This window comes from Drosophila simulans, chromosome 3R (genome assembly GCF_016746395.2).
Source record: "Drosophila simulans strain w501 chromosome 3R, Prin_Dsim_3.1, whole genome shotgun sequence".
In the NCBI taxonomy this organism is placed as follows: Eukaryota; Metazoa; Arthropoda; class Insecta; order Diptera; family Drosophilidae; genus Drosophila; species Drosophila simulans.
The window spans coordinates 24,811,763-24,832,857 of record NC_052523.2 but is presented as its reverse complement, the minus strand read 5'-3'; the positions used below and the strand labels follow the sequence as shown (position 1 = coordinate 24,832,857).

The 21,095-nt window shown below is 42.7% G+C and overlaps 1 protein-coding gene across 8 annotated transcripts; it reads right to left on the bottom strand.

Moving 5' to 3' along the window:
- Positions 1-215: 215 nt before the first annotated feature.
- LOC27206707 (ABC transporter G family member 20) lies at positions 216-21,095 on the bottom strand. 8 transcript variants are annotated; one of them, XM_016182513.3, is made up of 11 exons: positions 13,569-14,096; positions 9,702-9,911; positions 5,827-6,033; positions 3,433-3,949; positions 3,223-3,371; positions 2,915-3,056; positions 2,565-2,852; positions 1,757-2,205; positions 1,628-1,688; positions 1,230-1,561; positions 216-1,169 (listed from the first exon to the last, which is right to left on the bottom strand). In XM_016182513.3, the coding sequence occupies exons 2-11, from the start codon at positions 9,713-9,715 to the stop codon at positions 995-997; spliced, it is 2,334 nt and encodes a 777-aa protein (XP_016036707.1). In that variant the 5' UTR covers positions 9,716-9,911; positions 13,569-14,096; the 3' UTR covers positions 216-994. The 8 variants fall into 8 exon arrangements, with proteins under 8 accessions (XP_016036707.1, XP_016036706.1, XP_016036710.1 ...); XM_016182512.3 differs by having other exon boundaries at positions 2,571-2,852; XM_016182516.3 differs by having other exon boundaries at positions 2,571-2,852; positions 2,915-3,020.

Here is a 21,095-nt window from a genome sequence, read left to right as displayed (position 1 = left end):
TTAAACTTTGAATTAAGCGCTTAATTTATCGTTTTTTCATGCAAAATTAAAAGTGATAACATAAAAATGCATAATTGAATAATTGATTACAGTGAGTTGTTATTTCCTGAATTTAAAAGACTGTTAGCAACATGCTAGAAACGAGTAACAGTCCATTGGCGCCAATGTTAACATGATAACATTTATTTCAAAATGTAAGCAAACCAACAATTAAATTTAATTTTATTTATTTATTCACGCTTTATTATTATTTATACATAACTGCGTTCACATTAATATTTACTTAAATAAGAACGTTTTTCACTTGTTCGTTGTTCATTGTCTTATGTTTGTTCGTTGTGAAATACTTATGCTCTGCGCATAATATTTCCTGAAATATTTTTTTACAAACTCTTTAGGGTAGTGTACATTATTGTATTTAATTATGTTTTACCTTAAAAAACTTAAACCCATACAAAAATGCTTTAAGCTACTTAATGTTAATAACAAAACCCACCATTGTTTTTGTTCGTTTTTCATTGTGTTTTCTTTTTGTTTAGGCTTGCCCTACGTGTATTCGCGTGAATTATGTAGAAAAAACAATCACAGTCCATTGAAAATATATAAAATTAGTTGCGTTTGTATGTGATAAACTGCCCGTGTTGGCGTCGAGAAAAGGTCTAGTACAGAGGGTTGCAAATAATGGACATCTAGAGCAACGGATTACTGAATTCGTGACACAAAATATTTACAACATTTCATTTAGGAGTACCTAAACCTTACGCTTTAAACTACGAAAGTGCGGAACTTAGTCTAAGGAAAAACGAGTGCCGAGTGGAAAGCTAAGGAAAGCTGCGAATGTGCTTAAATAATTTATGACATTTGGGCAGATACGAGGGGAAGTGAAACTCGGAAGCGGAAGTAAGAAGAAGACCCGAAGTGGGGGTAAACTAACTAGGACGACTTATCGTGTTCTAAAGTTAGGCATCTAAAAGTAGCGTAATATCTGAAGATCCTAGCCGCGTTTGGCTCGCAGCACGAGAAGCGTCAGCACCAGGAAGCCCACGATCCAGGACAGCGTGCTCACATAGCCGATGTACACATCCGACTCCAGTATCGCCCAGCCACGTGTGAGGATGGAGCGCAGCGAAGAGGTGGCCAGCGTTAGTGGCAGGCACAGTGATATGTATCTGGGGGATAAGAATACTTAAATTTCCATTCACAACACAGTGAGCCTCATAAGAACTCACCTCAGCACAACGGGCATGCCCTCAATCGGCCAGATCACTCCAGACAGCAGCAGGGTGGGATAGAAGGAGCCCAGCGCAAGCTGGATGGCGTTCCTCTCCAGCTCGCACACCGAGGAGATGAGGAAGCCGAAGCACATTCCACACATGCCCTGCAACAGGGTCAGCACGATGACCCAGAATAGGTCGCCGTTGTTGGTCACCCCGAACACCACCAGCATGAAGATCAGCACCAGAGTGGTCTGTCCGCACATCACCACGAACTGGGTGATCACGTGCGAGAAGAGGATCTCGAAGGGCGAGACGCCAGCCACCCAGGAGCGATCCAACAAGCCCTGGAAAGGAAGCAAGCAAATATTATTATAATTGTTCCCTAAAGAGGATAGATTTTCTCGACTTACCTCAGTGCGCTCAATAATCAGAGCCGATGACGTCAAAGCGACAGCCAAGAAGAATACAATGCTATTAAATATGTGAAAAAAAAAAAACATTAATGACTCTCCCATTAAATGTATATCTATGAAACCTACGTCAAGATCACGCCAGGTGCCACGAAATCGGTGAACGATGGATTCATGGTGCCGTAGATGGGGTCCCTGAACTGAATGGGCACGTCGCCCAATTTCGGATTGCTGCCGCACTGGCCGAGAAGGCCCATGGCGAAGTCCCTGAAGGCCAGCTGGATGTCCCGATTGAGCATGACGCCGATCTGCTGGTTGGACATGTCCAGCCAGACCTTGACCTCGGAGGAGTCGATCGTTTCCTCGTCGGAGTCACGTCCCAGATTAGCTCGGGCAATAAAGGCGTCCGTGAAGTTCTCGCTGATGTAGACCGCCCCCCAAGCCGTGCCCTTTCTCACGGCCTCTTTGGCATCGTCCAGGTCCTCATAATATGTTTTAACCACGCTCGTATTCAAATGACTCAGATAGCGACATCCCAGGTTCTTGAAGTGGCATCCGTCCTCCCAATAGCAGTTTTCCTGAAAATATTTTTATATTATATTAAATTTTAATTGGTTAAAGTGCAAGTGATTTGATCATTAATATGGTTAAGCTGGTCTTTAATTATAGTTGTATGATAATTAAGCTTATATTTAAGTGCTCTTTAAATTGTATATTTTATGGCATCAAATGCTAATAAAATTCATCTAAAACATTGTTACGTTTTTATGGTTGTGAGTTTTTAACAAAGTTAAAAGTGGTATAATCAAAATATTTCAAAGTCTATAAATTTTAGTTGGTATTCAAACTAATAAACTTTTAATAGTTTGAGTTTTACCTTGAATACTGAGCTAAGACTTGTAATGTGCGTATAGTGTTTGTATAATGTGTGTCTTACCCTTACCGTGTCGTTCATCTCTCCGTTGACTATGGCCAGGTTGAGGCCCTGGGGATCTCGTCCGATAGCCAGGCAGAAAAGGATCACCTGCATGACGGGCAGGGCGAAGATGAAGAGCATGACGCCCACGTTGCGCCACATGCGCAGCATGTTCTTGGTGAGCAGGGCGCGGATCTTGCCCTTGGAGGTGATCTTGCACAGGTTGGAATAGCAGTCCTGGCAGCTCTCCTCGTCATTGGGATTATTGTTGCGCCTGGACGGCGGCGGACTGTAGGGCTCCTGGTTGAGCTGTTGCAAACGATAGATGTAAAGATTAACCCTAGCAATCGCAAAGATATTCCAAAACGAACCGTGTAGATGGAGCCATTGCTGTCGTTGATGAGCACCTCCTTGCTCTGGTGGAAGTTGAGGCCCACCACGCCGCCCTCCTGGCTGGAACTCGGCTTGTCCATCTTGCTGCCAAAGGCCATGGCGTGCAACGAGATGTTGTTACTACTCCCGAAAAACCAGTTCAAAACCACAAAGAGATGGAGGTGGAACACAGATTGCGAGCATGCGAGTGTCGAATGGAGGAGAGTCATAGTGGAGAGTTCAGAGTGGTGATTAGAGTGGTTGTCGTCGGGTTAGCCACGTGGTGCATGCCAGTCTAGATCCTTACCTGAAGTTCACGTGGGTCACATCGCCCTTTTGGCTTTGGATACGGGATAGCTTGAGGAAAACCTCCTCCAGGCTGATGCACTTGTAGATGGAGAGCAGGACGCTGGGTGACTCCTCGGCCAGCAGGTGACCCGACCGCATCAGACCGATCTGTAGATTATTAGTTTATTAATTTATATAAATTTAGCTACCTTATCTGTGAATCCCTTACCGTATGCGCCTGTCGTGCCTCTTCAATATAATGTGTTGTAATGATGACCGTCTTTTGGCCCGCCTTGGTGATGTGCACCAGGTGATTCCAGATGCTCTGACGCAGGAGTGGATCCACACCCACGGTGGGTTCGTCCAGGATCAGCAGTTCTGGATCGTGCATTAAGGCCACAGCGAAACTCACACGACGCTGCTGACCACCACTGAGATTCTTCACCAGTCGCTTCTCCGACGGCAGATCAAGGAAGTTGAGCAGGAACTGCAGACGTTCCAGGATCTCCTTGGTCTCCATGCCAAAGATCCAGCCGAAGTACATCATGGTCTCCTGGATGGAGAACTCTCCGTACAGTGCGATCTCCTGGGGCATGTAGCCCACACGCTTTCCGGGAACACCTGATCCCCTAGTGCCGGGCTTGCCGCCCAGCACAAAGATCTCACCGGCGTCCATGTAACGACGTCCAACGATGCAGGAGAGCAGGGTGGTCTTGCCACATCCGGAGGCTCCCAGAAGACCATAGCTGGGAAAAAAGAAAAGCAATTTTAATTAAAAAGTGTTTGTTGAGAGCGAAATGATAGAGTAGTAAAATTCTAGCATATACTAAACTAAACCCAAACCTTTATTTATTATTTTCAAACACTTGTTGTTTGTTGTGTATATAATTATATTCTCATAAAATCTTTTTTAAAGTTTTTATTTTGGAAAGCAGACATTACCTATTAGCATTTTTAGTTTTTCTTGAATGTCACTTTTTTATACGTTTTTTGACCATTTAACGGGGTCACAAAGGGTCAAGAAGCCAACCGTGACAGAGAGGTAAAGAGATTAAATGAAAAGCAAGCAAAAAGAGGGAAAAACATTTAGCCAACTCAGCACGAAAACTGTCGCCACCGTAAACAAGCCTATATATGTAACTGGATAGATATATATGTATACGATCGTGGCATGTCGGCGGCGATGTCAATGCTAATTCCAGCAGTTCAAGTTGAATTATTTCGAAATGTTCACCTTGAAATGTAAGAAATGCCCGCAGCTATCACAAAATGCGACTCCGCCCCGTTTTTGTGTTTTTGGGGAGGGGTTAGTCCCCCATTATTATTATCGCCATCATCATCATGATGAACTTGGTGGCTGCGATTATTGTGATTATCGCATTGTTAGTTTGTCGTCTGTTTTCGTTTGGTCTTCGGCCTTTGACAAAAAAAATATTGCAGCTCGTAGGTCGCACGTTTTGGCCTCTTATTGAATCTATTATTATAATTAGCGTGCTAAGCCATTTAGCGAATTAAACCAGACAAAATCTGATAATATAGCCCCTGGGGATAGGAGTGTCTGTCTGTCTGGTAGTTGGCCAGCCTTTAATCGACTTCAATCGCTAATGCACTGACTTTGACAGCCGAAAAGCAGTTCGTTGACTCGTTCAAAGCCGAAAAATATATGACTAACTCGGCGACCTAACCTAGGTCAAAAAGCTGAACGAACCAGGCTGTTAACTGGGTCAAGACTGCTGCACAGACGGCGGAGAATAAAATATAAAATCCGTTACGACACAGCATTAGGTCGCTGAATTAATCACTCAGAATGCCGAAAACAAGAAATAAACAAAATTTAATAATACAGCTCGGGCCGTAACCAACCAATGCCAGAGGCAGTTGAAAAAAAATGAATCTACGATTTTTTATTTTTATGGCCCCTAAATGTTTGCCAAAAATTCGTGTGCCGCAATTAAGCACATGTGCCGTGACAAAGATGGCAATAGATCAGTTGGGGGGTCTCTGAACAAACATCATTATTGTTTTGCAGCCATTTGCAATCTTTTCAGACGACAATCGATCAATATAGCCGGGCATATTGGTTTTGTTTCGAGAATAACGCAAATAAGCCCAGTGTCTGGCATACAAATAGATTTCGGGATTAATTGCCAAGACGTGTGGACTTAGCCGCGTCATTGACGTCAGTTGAAAAGCGGCTTAATTGGGATCACTCCACCAGGGGCATCTCTGCGATGCGAGATCAGGCGAACTTTCCTAACGACCCTCGCTTAGCCGCTAGAATTATCATGCAAAAATGCCGTTTCAATTGCAAGATAGTCGAACGACTAAACCGGTTAGCCGCATATAATAGCCGCAATTAGGCGCAAGCGTAACCAAGTGACCTCTGTTGTAGACGAAATCGGATCGGAGATCTGTGATCGGTGATCGGTGCAAGTGCAATCAAATCTCAGACACAAGGAAATCGCTTAGCATTGCTGCTAATTTCGAATTCGAGTTCAGCCAGCATTAGGTGCTAATTACTTTCGCCGTTTCTATTTTACAAACTCGCTAAATTGAGCTGTCAGCATTTCACTTTTATTGATGGATCTCCCGCCCCGGAATCGCTAAGATCACTCTCACTCACATTGTTCCCTTGGGCACGGTCATGTTCAGGTTGTTCAGCACCTGGTTGGCGTTCTTCTTCTTTCCGTACGCCTTGAAGGCATGCCGCACGGATACGGCGGCCTGTGTGTTCCGTGGTCCATTGGCCGGAGCACCCCATGCCGCCACGGCATTCGGCTGTGTGCCACCATCGTTGTTTGTGGCCGCCATCGCGGAGTCTGTGGAAATACTGCAAAGATATCGGGAAAAGTGAATTAGTTCGAGGTTTCAGATAAAGCGTTTAAAAAGTATTATTATTAAATACCGAGAGTAATTCAATTTTAATTGTACTTTATCCATATCCAAACAGAAGACACTTGATATCTTTTTTTTGATATCAAAGATAATAGAGTTAAATATAATTTAAATAAATAAAACAACAAAAGGCTGGGGTATCTAAAAGTAAACAATGAAGTAGCAATTTCAATGCCTATATCGTATGAGTATTTGCATTTTAAATGCTTCTATTGAACTTGAAAAAAATGGAGATTACAAGAGTAGGTTTATTTAACTTTAGGGATCTATCGTAAATTAAGAGTATACAAAGTAGTAGTACCTCAGTTTCCATTTCAATTAAAGTCGTTAACCATTGTCATCACTTTTTCAAATGCCTTACATATCTTTTAGTTGCTCCGGTTTTGTAAGACCTTTCTGAGCTAATCCTTTTAAGTGCGGACATTAATGGGAATCATGAGTGTTAAACACACATTGTAGAGAGTTTTAGCCATACAAAACTGGTTTCATTCGCTAGCTAGAATACTTAATAGTGTTATAATTGGCAGCTTCCTGCTGTCGCATATCAGATATATACATTTGCATAACGATTTGCATTTGAACCCGCTTCGAATGTGTGTTATGGGCTTTGTGGGGTACGCTTCAATAGCTCGGCATCTCGGCGCCGAAACTATGTCAGCGGCACACATTGCAAAAAATCATAAAACAGAGCGAAACGGCAAAAAATACAATGGACAAGCTTGGCAACACTTTTCATTTCAATATTTATAGTTGGGCACTCGTCTCTTGAGCAACGCGCTTTTTGCCCACTTGGTCGGCCGAAAAGCTGGAGTCCGTCCGAAGTTAAAGTTAAAGTTAAGCTAAAGACGGACTGAATGCTAGAGGTAAGGTAAAGTCGTTGGCCAAGTCTGGTTTTGGACCAGCAATGGTTGTTGATTGCTCAACAGCCATCCATCCACTACCAAGTTGGTCAGCCGTCGAGCAAATATGCAAGCCCACTTTGCAGTTTGCAGTTATCATTTGCATTTGCATTGGCAGAAAATTATGCAATTCCCATGCAGCTTTTGCACGCGGCGCAAACGTGTAAACAGCCAAAAGATTCGGCAATTTTGGGTCAAGGTTAGCTGCACTATTAGTCGGGGAAAGAAAGTTCATAATTGCCTGCAATTAATCACATTCGCACCTCTTGAACATATTTTGACTGCCAGCTATAAATTATTTTTTTCGGGTTTTCATATCATTAGCGCTGGCAAACGAGCAAGTCATACCAGAAAACGAGAAGCGAGACAAACAGACCCAAATATAAATAATACGCTGGAGGGGGAAACTAGTTCAAGGTCACTAATTGAGCGCATTCGATTGACGATATTTTGCCTTTTTTCTGTTCCCACCGATGTCGCTTTCGAAAACGAAACGATTTGGCCGTCTCGAGTTTTTGCTAATCGATTGCGTTACTTCTCGTTAAGATAAATATTCGATCGGCGGCAAATATTTGCATTTATTATATGGCACGAGATGGGTTGGGATTGGAATTGGGATTGGGTTGCCCAACGGTCGAGTGGCGAGCAAACATCCTCAAATAGCTGCGTTTGCAGGGACAATTAAGTGGCTATATTATGCGGCCTATCAAATATTAGCATAATGCGCTGACAACATTTGGGGCTGGGCCGCACGAATTCTGAATATCAAACGCACTCAGAAATGCTGCCATGCTGCAATTTCATTCGACCGGTTGACGAAATGTGTTTCAAGTTCGTTGCCTGAGTCTTTCGATTTGCGTACAGTGGTCGGCGCGGAGTTAGTCACAGCCCAAAAGCCAAGAGACAACAGCCAACACTCGCGGGTTGCGTAAATCGGTGCGTCTCTGTGTGCGCCAGTCAACAATGGACAAGGTCAGGCCAGGTAGTTTTTTATAATGACAACAAACCGACATTTTTTCCTCTTTTCCTCACTTTTGTGCTTGACATTTATGGCTTGAAGATTTCGGCCCGCCGATGGTGGTGTTTGTTTGTGTTTGTGAATGCTTATTGATAATTTAATTAACTATTAGAGCGCTATTTATGCATGCAGCTATGTGCTCAGCACGGGCCCACCATTTTTTGGGACGCTTATCTCTTGGATTTCTTCAGAGACGCACCCAGCTGAATGGTGAAGCGTGAGAATTGGTTAAGGTTTGTCAACATACTGAGTTATGGGCGGAAAAAACACTTCGAAACACTAATATACATATATAGTCCAACGGACTCGTCATTTCCCTTAACCAGAAACCATCAATAATATTAACTGCACTGCTCTGCCATAACTGACACATTTTCCTTTCCGCCCTTTGCTCACCGTGCTAAATGCGAACTTTAGAATGTGTAATTGTCGTGGCGAATAGTTTGAAATAAACGCGTGCTGCGAGAGGCAAAGTGCAGAGTGACTCCCACCGAGACGACAGTGAGGTCATATAAAGATATAGACTAGGAAGTACACGGCGAGAAAAATGGCAAAGCCAAATTTGGTGTATACACATTGATTGTACAGTACGAGTTTAAAGTTGATTGTAATCAATTTATCTAAATTGACTTCGATCTTTTCAGTGCTATTTTACATAATAGCCTGAGAGGCTGCACTTCGTGCTGCGATTTCATTGATGATCGAGCCTCCTAATCGTCTATAATCATTGAAGGGAGAGGTATTATCGGGGTTTCAAATTGTTCCTGGCTCCGATGAGCTGGAGTCTGTCACGCATCGATGCCAGCAAACGAATGCTGAATGCTAAGCACGCCGATCCCCGGCGGGTTCTTGGGTCTCCAGACCTCAGGGGAATTCCAGGCCAGACCGGGTACTTATTATTGGCAGGCAAAACACCTCTTAGCCATTTCCATACAAGTCGCTGCCACACGCGGAAGATGCAAATGTCGTGTAATTGCCTTTTGTTGTACTCTTTTTGCGCGCGCATATGATTAAGAGCTTCTATTCTTGGGCCAACGAGGAAGCCATTGAACTGACAGACTTGTCATTTGCCAAATAAATCAGCAAACTCCCATGATTTACAGACTGAAAATGAAGGCTGGGAGATACCCGGCCAGTGTTTCATCTTCACATGAATGGTATGAATCCGCTGAAGTGAATTTAAAACCAAAAGAAGACGAATTCGCAATGGCGGGGCATTATGCAATGAGCCTTTTGGTATTTGACATAATTACAAACTCGTTCGCCCTGCTGAGAAATGCGGTCGCATTTTTCGGCCTAGCTGGCAAATATGCAAAAGCGATTAAAAAATCAGCAAAAGACACAAAAAAACATATATGTGTTCACAAGTGGGAAAAAAGACTGGCAAAAGGGTGAAGCGCTGGAAAAGTCAAATCGCTGGATTATGCAATGCTGATGGCTCGACAAGTGTTGAAGTCGAGATCGGGCGTTGACAGCAGGAAACTGGTAGATAATGCCGATTCCCAAATCCCAAACCAATGACTGATGGCCGATTGACTTGCCACCAAGTGGGTCAACATCAGTGGGTCAAAATGGAGAAAGAAAAAACGAAAATAAACCGAAATGATTGCGTTTGCTTCGCGCCTTGATTGCAATTTATAGTCGTAATCTCTGCACGTTTACCCACGAATCTACGAATTTACTTACGTTGATATCAGCATTTTATTTGTTTCTTTTTCGGCGATGGTGGGTGTTGTTTTGTTGGCTTTGCTTCGCCTATTGCTTGTTTTTATTTGCCGTTGTCTAAATGCTAGTTACTTTGTTAAGCGTTTACTTTTACTTTGCTGCCGGGCCAATCTTTTGCAATGCCCAAGTGGCTGTGAGGCTGTGCTTTTTATGTGTTTCAGGCACACATTTCTGAAATGTATAAATAATAGTCATGTTTGAGCGTAAATTGTTGTTTGATTTATGCACTGGCTGGAGACCTGGAGTTTGCAGAGCTTGTATGTATGTGTATCTATCTATTTTTCTTTGCCGGCTTTTGTATCTTTCACCTGGGCTTTCAATATTGCGCATGCGTCACGTTGTATATGATCTGGCAGGCTTTTGGCCAAGTCATTGCTGGTGATGAATGAGAAACCATCAATGATTTTACGCCATAAGTAGCTTAGAATTTGGGGGAAAAGCCTGCTTCTAGATCACTCCAAAAGTAACAATAACCGGTTGATCAAATTCCCCGTTTCAAACATTATACAATCAACACCTTGCGGTGTTTACTTCTGTAGTTGTGATAATAGTATAATGCCGAATTGCTGAGTCATTTCTGATGACTGCAGCGTTATACGGTCAACATTCATACAACTGTGATTGTTTCTTGGACTAAAAGCGGCAATTCGATATGCGAACGGACCAAAAGCCGCTTAGTTCAGCGCAACAATAACAATTTAAGTAGTTATAACAATAATAATTGAGAGCCCGATAGCAATGTACGCATTTGACATTGGGCTCTGTTGTTTTCGGAGCCACTTGGAGATGTGTTAAGCACCGAAGTTTCAGCTTTCAGCTTTGAAAACAACAGGCGAGTTCTTAGCAATCATTTGCTATTCGCTGATGCCTAGTTTGCATGCCGAGTGCGTTGCCGTTTTTCTATTGCCAAGGTCAAAAGTAGCTGGCATGCAATGGTGAAGCTCCGTGAGTTTCCGGTGCAGCGGAAAGTTTTATCTAAGCGCTAACAAGTGCGTCATCGAATGTGCTAAGTGAGAACCCAAAAAAGTAGGGGGCAAGCATCAGTTACGAGTTAGTCATCTGAAAAACCCACGGACTCGCAATGCATTTAAAAGTTGCTCAATCAGGTGGCCAGTTGAGCATAAAAGCATTCAGCCATTTAACCATTTAGCCGTTTAACCAGCTGCAGACAATGCTTGGATGAATTCATTCAACACAATTTAAATTTCAATGGGGCAATCTTAATGCAAGCGCTGAACGACTTTTCAGCAGCTGCAGACAGGAAAAACCATAATTAAAACTTAAGGCTTAATGGGCCTACGTGTGTGGGCTACGAAAAGACGTTAATTCGGCCTCGAAAATTTTAAGAATATCAAACGAAAAATAATCTCCCGAATGAGCACTCAACACCCAACACTTTCGATTTCTAGTGGCCAGTTTTCATTTTCTTCGACTGGCTTTTCCGATGACATAATTTCAGGCACGTATGTCTGTGAGTTGGCTTTTCAGCAGAAGTACAACTGTATGCGACACACTTTCGTGACTGCAACTTCTTCGACGGGCGGGCTTTTGGCCATTTCTGCAAATGGCGAGCCAAACCAGTTAGCAACTGGTTCTGCAACAGGTCTTTAGACTTTTCGGCGGCCCGTGCCCAAAAATAAATAGCCGAGCAGTCACCCTCACTCACCCACTGACTAAAACCAAGGTGTTAGATAATCCAGATGGTAGTCTGTAAAGCCAACTTGAGTCGGACCTAATCAATTCGTGGCGTGTATCGATCGGCAGTTGTTGCTCTACTTAAACCAGTCTGAAGTCCGATTCCTGCGAAAACTCGAAAGAGAATGTCCGATTGCCTCAATTAATATTTAATTTTCTCAATTGTTGTGTATGTCTCACAGTTGCACAATCACATCCAGGCAACCTGGAGTTCAGCAGGGGTCACGTGAACCCCAACAAATGTTGGGCTTGTCATGGAATAATTTTCACCCCTTCTGAATTTATAATGTCCACAAGTATGAATTACAGATGTACCCCAAAGGTCTACAGCTGTAAGGCCAATTGAGAAATCAATATGACGAACTGTCGTCCCGATTAAATCTCAAGCAGCTCGTTAAATATCTTACTTGACTTTATTGAGCAATTAGGGCCTGTTGATCGGTTATTAAGTGACCGACGTCATGGGACACAGCACAGCATTAAGTCCAGTTTAAGACCAATTTGATTCTGAATTGTTATGCAGCTCAGGGTAATCATTCAGGGGGAAGTATTAGCCGTTCGCTTAAAATCGGTTAGAGCAATGCAAATTGTTTGCAATTAGTCTAACAATCCCCATAATCATATCGGAACGGATCCGATTGCTAAGCGAATTTTCTCGAGTTCTGCCGGCTATTTATATAAGCTTTTATCTTAATAGCTCGGCGCCGCTGCCTTGGTATTAATTAAGTGTCGCAGCGTTTTACGGCTTAATAATGATGCCTATACCTCTGGATATCTAGACACAGCCTCAGTCAGCTTCACTCTGTTGCCGAGTGGAATGGATCGGAGGCACCTTGAACTCTGCTCGAGGCATAGCCGCGACGTGATAAACAGAGAATAAGAGGCCCCCAAAATGCTCACCGACCGAAAGAAAGAAAGACAGATACTGGAAAATAAAAAAACCCCAAAGACCCCAAGTCGAAAATACCAGTTCAAGTTTAAACTTAAAATGCTGCACAGCTCGGAAATGCACATGTGGAGAGAGAGGGGCTAAACCTTGACAACTAATTTCAGGGCCTTTGACGAAGGTCTCTGGGTGCACAAAATACGACGATGAATGCAGTTTATTGTAAGATATAATTGTTATTATTATGACGCTTTGCAAAGTGTGCAATGAAAATGCAAAAAGTCACAGAACTTAATTGCGCTGAACTTTGCTCGAATTGCAATTTGCAATGTCCAGTGAAAAAAGTGGCTAACTGCTCTCTGTTTGTAGATGACCTCTTCCCATTTTGGTGGTGGGCGTCACCTAAAGCCGCTAATTTTTTTATTTGGCCCCACGGGGCGGATCAGTTGGAATGCGCTGATCTCAGGCAAATACTGAGAATCAAAGGGCTATTAGCAAAATACTTATGGCAGTCGTAGGTCAGAAACGTGTTTTTTACTGCCCGAGGAAAGTGCTTGAGGTCCGGGACTAGAATCAGAAAAATTCCACTGCGACAAAAAGCCAGGCAGGTATTGTTCCCAGGGTTTCTGCACTCTGTCATAAGGCTGATCAATAAAAGCAAAATTACGCAAAGTGCCATGGCGATAAAATCCATGTACAATGGCTGCACGAATGACACATCGGAGCGATGTGAAATGCAGTTAATGACCGAAATTATGACCACATTTTTCACATTTTTTTATGCAATTCACATCCATCACAGGCAAAATGTGTAGCAATATCGCGATGGAGTTGCCGTCGACGGATTGGTAATATCAGAGTGGTCATATTCTAACAACGTTTTGGGGAGGGAGACGATGACGACCACTCCGCCCATTATTTGTATGCCAAACGCGGAGCACACGCGTTGGAACATTTTGAGGGGGGAAGGTAACGCGGGCGGAGACATCCACTTTGTTATTGATGATGTGGATCTCGATGATGATGATTATGATGATGGTGGAAGTTCGCAAACAAAGTAATTGACGACAAAGCAGCAGAGCGGCCATTTGTTTTTGTAAAGAATACGCTGTTGTTCGCTTAAATATCAAACTGAATGCCTTTTGGGCGATTTCCTGAAACGTGTGGCGATGTCGGCACTGTTGGCCATTCAAGCTCGGCAAATTCCAAAAAGTCCCATTTTGTTTGATGAGCAAATTTACACTTACAATGCGCGTTCTAGTTGGCCTGGGAGCAAATATGTTTGCACACAATTTCAGTCGTTTCGCTGATTTCGTATTATAATCCACTTCTCGCCAAACGAAAGACTTAGGACACGAACGCGATCGCTTGTAATCTTGATCGCCGATGGATGGAATCTGTCGACGTTCCACGGGGGTTCACACAAAAAACGACGAGCGGACCGAGGGAGCGTATAACCGGAGCACTTGCGTTGCGCTGAAAGGTTCGGCCAAGACTGACTTTGAGTCGCTGGCCAAAAGGCGGACTGAGCCGAGCTGAGTTGACTTAAGCTGATGCTGAGACGCTGGCGCTGCGTCGACGTTGGCGCTGCTAGCTTTGCACTTTACACTTTGTCAATGGAAGCGACAGAGACGGAGGCAGCGCAAGAGCGAGTGCGACAGAGAGGTAGCGAGCGAGCGGTAAGCGAGCGGACGGCGATTGCACTTTTGCACGTGCGTTTCAAGCGCGACTATAAACGCGTCTAGTTGTTGGACCTGCGAGTGACTGACTGTCTGAGTGCCTGGAACTCGACTGCAAAGCTTAAGCTTAAGCCAAAGCAGACCGCAAAACACCTGCGCCTCAAAAGCACTCGAAAAGTCACTCACTTTTGAGCGGTTTGGTGGCAACTTGGCGGCGAATGAGCTCGTCGCGTCCAGCAAAACAAGTGAACGAGTGGCAAGTTTGTTGGCTTCGCTCCTGGCGGCGGTTCACCTTCTCTGAAAAAGGGCCCCGGTTTTTGGGTTTTTTACGTCGTTGTAGTGACGTTACATGTACATGCCACTTATGCAATCCACGAACGACCTTGGCTATCTTCTTCTTCGGCCAGAATTGCAAAAGCACAATGGGCCGCTCACCCATTCACTGCAGCTCTCTTTTTTTTAGATCATTTAATGGCTTCATTTGGCCGTAATTGCAATCGCAATCTCATTAAAATTCCCAAGTCTGTTTTAATTAGGGCTGATATTGCTTTTCTTTGCACAAGTAACTAGCAATCCAACTGGAGCAAAGTTCACCGCTAATAGATCAAATGGGCCAGGGAGAGATATACATTTTTGCAGCTGCCCAAGGCCTTATTATTAAATGCCTTAATTACTATAATTGCTATGCCAAAGAATGCTTTTGGTGGCTGAGTGATGGACAGACATTTGCGGCCAAGCCGCAAAATCAATAAACATGTCTATATTAAAATTTTGTTGTTTGTCTATTGCACAATTTCAATGTCATCCAAGAAAAAAAAAACGAAAAAATTAACAAGCCGGCGTTAAGGGCGTGACTAAGGGCGTTTGATGTGTGTTAGGGAAAAACGAAGCCACAAGAAAGAAACAAGAAAATATCCAAACAGACTAAACTGTCCAGTTTTGCGCAATGCTGACATTGAAAATGCACAGCCAACTTGGCGATGTGGGTGTTTCTGGCCAAAAGAGTGCCATCGAATCGAGTGTTGTAACAAATCGCGTTCGAACATCTTAAGCAGGTGGTCAATGGTCAATGGACAGTAATACAATAGCAATGGACAGCAAGTCGGGTTTCAATATTTGGGAGCTTTACATTTTTTCATTTGCTATTAAACGGCAATTAACTGGCAAGGTCGCCTGCTATACACTATAATATCTGCCCGTCATGCATTCCCGGGATCTAAAACATTGACTTATCTAGCTAACAAATCGGTATTTAATAGGCGGTGTGATATTTTTTCCTTACAGATTACTCATACGCCATGTGGAACGGGCAGTTGGATTTAATGAATCGCATAAAACCGATTTCGCGGCTGACTGATGGGTCTGTAAACATCCTCGTAGTGGCTCCAATGGATATTACTGTAGTGGAAAAAACAAGCAATTCAGACTTGTTTCAGGGGATATCAAGAAATAAATAAACGAAGTGCGTCGCTGTCGCACTTGACATGGTTTTTGGAATATACGATGAGCAACGTGCTAATGAGCCCTGAAAACTCGGTTCCTCAGCTCCTCATTCATCATTAAATTGGGATATGTCGAAATAGTCTTATGGCCGTTATGATTCAGTCTGCTCATCCAAATCTAGTTTCCATTTCCAGGTAATTTACAATAAGTAAAAAGCCAGGTCATGGTATACCAATTTGTGCAGTGGAAGTCATGTAAAGCCTTCAATATTTTCGCTCTTACAAGTCGCAAATTTCGTAACTGTTGTTTTAGTTTCAACTAATGGGTAACGCCCCCACACAAATATAATTCAGACAACACGGTTTGCCATCAAGACGAAATCCAAAACTAAGCTTGCAATTTTCTAACTTGGCTTTTTGTCTTTCTTTGTCTTATGGAAGTTTCTTTTTTTGGCCAGTCATGCTGTGCAAGCAACAACAACACCTTGAACAAGTTTGTTGACTTCGGCTTGGAAAAATGAGAACAACAACAAATGGTAACTGCGAAAATAGCAATAAAGTTATTAAAGAAATTGGTTGACAAACGTTTTTGGGTTTTGCCATTGCATCAATACTACACTCGACAGCTTCACTTACAATTTCGGCCTTTTGTCTTGCGATGTGCACATTTGAAATCCACATTTATAGCCCTCCATTCCCAGTCTTAGTCCCCATTCATTTCGGTTTAGTTTCTTCTTTCCCTCCGTTTTTCGGTTTATCTCTGTGTTTTTATGCTGCTGTGAAAATGGGCACAAGGTCGTCGGTTTTGAGAGGAGGAAGTTTGCTGGGAAGCTGGCGGCGCAAAGGGGCCAAATTCCAGACGGACTGCAGAAGCTCCAGCCTGGCTTTAAATTAATTGCATCCAGCCACGAGACGACTGTGTCGGCAAACTAAAGTCCATAAAACGGATTGCACTTAACGATAAAATTTCCCTTTCGCTCGAAACTCGTTTTTGTTCGCTCGTTCAGACTGTGTCCTAATCCCCTGTGAGTCACAGGAGACTTAATACAAGAAAGAGGACTTAATAAGCCCCCTGAAAAGGCCTTACTGGTTAACTTAAAGGTAACTCTTTATACGAGCTGAGTAATTAATCTGAATCTTCCTGTTTCTGTTCCACTTAGCTAACAATTGACCTCAAGTAAATTGCAACCGTATAAGCCATCAGATCAATTAAGTTTCGTTAACCTTTATAAGGTTGTTGTGTTCAAATCTTTCCAAGATATTCAAGATATTTCTCCAATTTTGCTCACTGCAACTCAGAGCAATGGAGTGCAAAGCTCCAGCTGCTGGCAAGCTTTTCAGCACTCAAAGTAGTTTCTTTCGCGGCTTGCCAAATATTATGCAATTTCAACAGCTCAGAGAGAGACTCGACTAGTTTGGCTTATTTTCGAGTGGCCACATGGAAAGGAGCTGCTAATGTAACAGATAAATTAATTACAATTAGGGGCTGTAAACGCAAACGGACCATTGGTTTTGCTGTAATTACTTGGTTCACTTCGAGTCACAGCGAAGAAGCTGAACAGCAAAGTGAATCTGGCTCGACTCGTCTTCGGCTGGAATAATTTGTGAAGATTTTGGCCAAAGCTATCAAAGCTACCAAAAAAGAAAAAATAATACACGCCCCAAATGTGTCAAGGTCTTTTGTAAACTAGCAAATGAGCAAAAGAAACAAGGCACATAAAATCAAATCAAATGGAAACCGAAAGCTGGTCGAGCGATTTGGGACCGAGCTCTATTTTTCGGATATATATCCATAATTATCGGGGGAAAACTTTTTGGCACACAATGCACGGCATTTGAGTCAGATTTTTGCCAAGTTGATTGGCCGCGTTGTGCAACTTTTTTGTCTGTTTGACCACATTTTGTGGCAATTAGCAGGCTGGCCAACCTGTTGTTAATGCCATAAGCAAATACGCTGAAATAGTTGCTCTAAGACAATGCATGTGGCTTCTTGCAGTGAAAGTACCTTCAAAATATATTGACAAAATTTCACGACCATAACAACAACGTCTTTGTTTCGAGGAAAAGACCGCCGCACAAAAGCCCTAAGAACTGGCGGAAATTTATGTGACAGTCTTTATTCTGGACAATTATATCGGGCCTACGTGATATGGCTGATATTCATTAAAATTTAGCTCGCATCGTATAACTCCGAACTGTGTTCTTTAGTTTATCAAAAGGTGGTAGGTTAGTCAGAAAAGCTAAAGCCAGTGACACTTGCACATCGCGGAAATAAATCTTCAATTGCTAAAGTTCTTATGACAGGCGTGTGCTTTTCAGATCTCTTTTAATTTTTTTTATTAAGATTACTTGGTGATTTCCTTTAAGATCTGTGGCCTTACAGGCCAAACGACTATCTCCACACTGAGTGGGATAGAAATTAAGCATAATATACCTTAATGGCTACAAAACAAAGTTCAACATACATTGTAGACGTTCTGTATGAAAATGTACGTACAGAACATAGTTACTATGTTAGAAAATAGTTACTAATGTTCTACAAAAGATAGTTTAAAATAGATTTGCTCAACGACCTTTGAAGCCCATTACTGGAGATCAACGAGCCTGTACATTCTCAGATTCAGTATTTATAATCGTCTGGCTGAGCAATCAAATGGTTATTGAGCTTAGGTTTTTTGTCTCGGCTAATCCAATAAATGAGACAACGCTGACAATGTTAAATTACTTTAAAGCTTTTGGTATGAGCTTGAGTTTTATATCACTTTGCTACTAAGGTAAATGCAATAAAAAGCTTATGTATAAGCGGGGGTATGAGCTTTTGGGAGCTAAGCCAAGTTCAAAGTAAGACCAAAAATGCGGTAGCCATAAGATTCATCAAAGCTCACATCAAAGCTTTTTACACTGTGTAACACATTTCGGGTTTTACGTATAAACAACAATCATAAAATGTTCCGCGTAGGTTTTTACAAATCTATAGTGTATACAACTTAACTTATATTTTACATTCTTCATAAAGTATTCTAAATTTGGTGTAACCAATAACTTAAGTAGGCGATAAAAATTTGTTTTAATTGAACCATAAAATTACTGCGCAGATAAGCAGGCAGCTCTCATTTATTGCTTATGGTTTTCAGAATTCCAATTGCACATTTCAGCCATTAGAATTTTAATTTTAGCGCGTGCTAAAACTGTTTTGAACGGCTTCGTCTGTACGAGGGCGTGCTTGGGTTGCAAATCATCACCCATAATCGTCCATAACAACAATTAACGGCACGCCAGGAGCGACAGGTATAAGTAAAACATGTTGACTGACAAAAAAGGCAGACAGAAATCGGAGTAATTTCCCAATACTTCGATGCCACTCACAACTGAACTAGTTCATGCGGAAGTGACGTAGCTGATTGTAAGGTGGATGTTGTATAATGAAGGCCAGCACAAGAGAAACACCGCTAAAGGCAACAAACAATCTCATTTCAACGATCGATACGGCGGTTATAGACCCGACCTAAAGCCGCATTCGGATGCTAATGATATGATTATGTTTGACATATAATGTGGCACAGGGTACATACATGGGCGTTGGCACGAAAAAGGGGGGCTAGTATATATGGTCCATAATAATATATAGATATTATCAAAACAAAGATCTTAGTAGGGCACTTATTGGTTTATATTAGAATATTGCACCCCTAATTGCTGCATTTTGGTTGCTACGCCCTTGTATGCGATCGCATGTGCTGCCAATATTATGTCATTCAAAAGGCGAACCAAAGAAGAAACCCAGCATAAATGAATGACCAATTTTATTTGCATAAAGCCGATACTTTCGCAGCGAAACACAACTCCCTTGTACCTGAAGTTGTGCGAAATTATGGCCAAATAATTTTTCACACATTGTGCGAAATCGACCGATTGCCGGATGTGCCACAATCCGCTCAGCTGCAAAAATCACCGGGCTGACGCCAATTGCGGCGATGATGGACGTTAATTTGTACGAAAACTCATTTGTTTGCCATTAATTGTGCGGATTTGTTAGGGAAATTATTGGAATTTGCAATTAGTTAAATTAAATGCTAAGTGCTGAAAGCCAGCCAGCCGTTGCCGAGCGAGGCTAAGCAGTCTCTTTAATAGAAACCATCGCCCTATAGCTTTAGCGGCCCTGGGTTCTATTTTAAGCCTTCAGTTTAGCGTTCAGTGGCTCATCGCAGATTGTGCCATAACTTGCTACGAATTTGTTACCTTACTACGTATTTATATAATTGCGAATTTCACTCGTCACTCTGTAAAGTGGCTGAAGTGGCTAAAGTTGCTTAGCATGTGAATAAATGCAATTAAAGCCCAACGCTTAATAAGCATGACGTGGAATTTGCGCAGACTATTACGAATTGCAAAATTGGGAATTTGCACGGCGGCGACAAGCTGGGCTCCCTGATTCCTGACTCCGACTCCGATAATGATCAGCTCCCAGTGAGTTGTCTAAATTTCCATTTCACCAAGCCATCGTCATGTAAGCCTTGTGCAATGCATCGAACTCCAGGTGTCGAGGGTGGCTATCGAGGTGTCATTCACGTTTGGATCCGAAATAAATACTTCACAGCTCGCCCAGTAATGAATGTGATCATATGCGATTTCTTTCACTCGGCTCATTTGAATATTCATTCATCGGCATATCGAACAGATTAATATGTTTTTCAATTCGGCGTTCCAAAAATAAATGACTTAAAACACGTGCCCGGCTGTTATTCAATGTGTACGTTTAAACTTTAGCTTTTGCAATAAAACACAAATCTATTCGATCGAAACGTAAAGAAGACACGAAGTTCTTGAGCGGCGACCTCGAAGCAAACCACTATTTGTTGTTATCGCTTGTGGTAAAATCGAATGACTTCGGCAACGAACTTCAGATGATGATCGGTAGATGGTTCAGTTCCGTTTCGACGACGTCTCTCGACTTAACGACTAGTTTATGGACCATTAAGGGACCTGTTAAGACATCTGTAATGGCTGTGACTCACATGGCACTGGGGTCCGACCAGCTGAAGTGACGCTTTATCCTTTCCAGGTCCATGATGGGCTGCTGCGTCTGCTGCTGGCTCAAGGTTGCCTCTTTCTTCGGCGCCATTTTGCCGTTTCCGAAAGGGATGCACTGGGCACTGGGCAATGTGGTTCAATGGATGATGCGAATAGCAGTTGCACAACTGGTTTGCCTGCCGCAGCTGCCAGTAAATAGTCTTGTTTATTTCGATTTGTTTCTGCACACACACCGATCTGTTTCTCACACTGAAATTCGCGTGCGCCTCCGCGCAAAACAAAAGACTTAGGCAGCGAACTAAGACTTCATATTAGGCGCGAGTGAGCGAGCGTTTTTTGCCTTTAGCGGTTTGCTTTGTCTTGTAACAGCTGTTTTCTGGTTTTCAAACTCAAAACGTGGACTCGAACGACAATCGCGAGGGCGCGGCGACAACAGCGTGTTTTAAAAAAAGAGCGCAGGCAAAACACGTAATTTGATTTATAACTAACGCTTCTTTCTTATAGGGTACACGTAATAAAAGAGCACAAAGTGATATCGTTTTCTTTGGCTATATGGCTGTAGCTATAGCTTTGCTGCCGATTTTTACTGCTGCTGCCAAACGCGCCGGAGTCGTGAACGAAA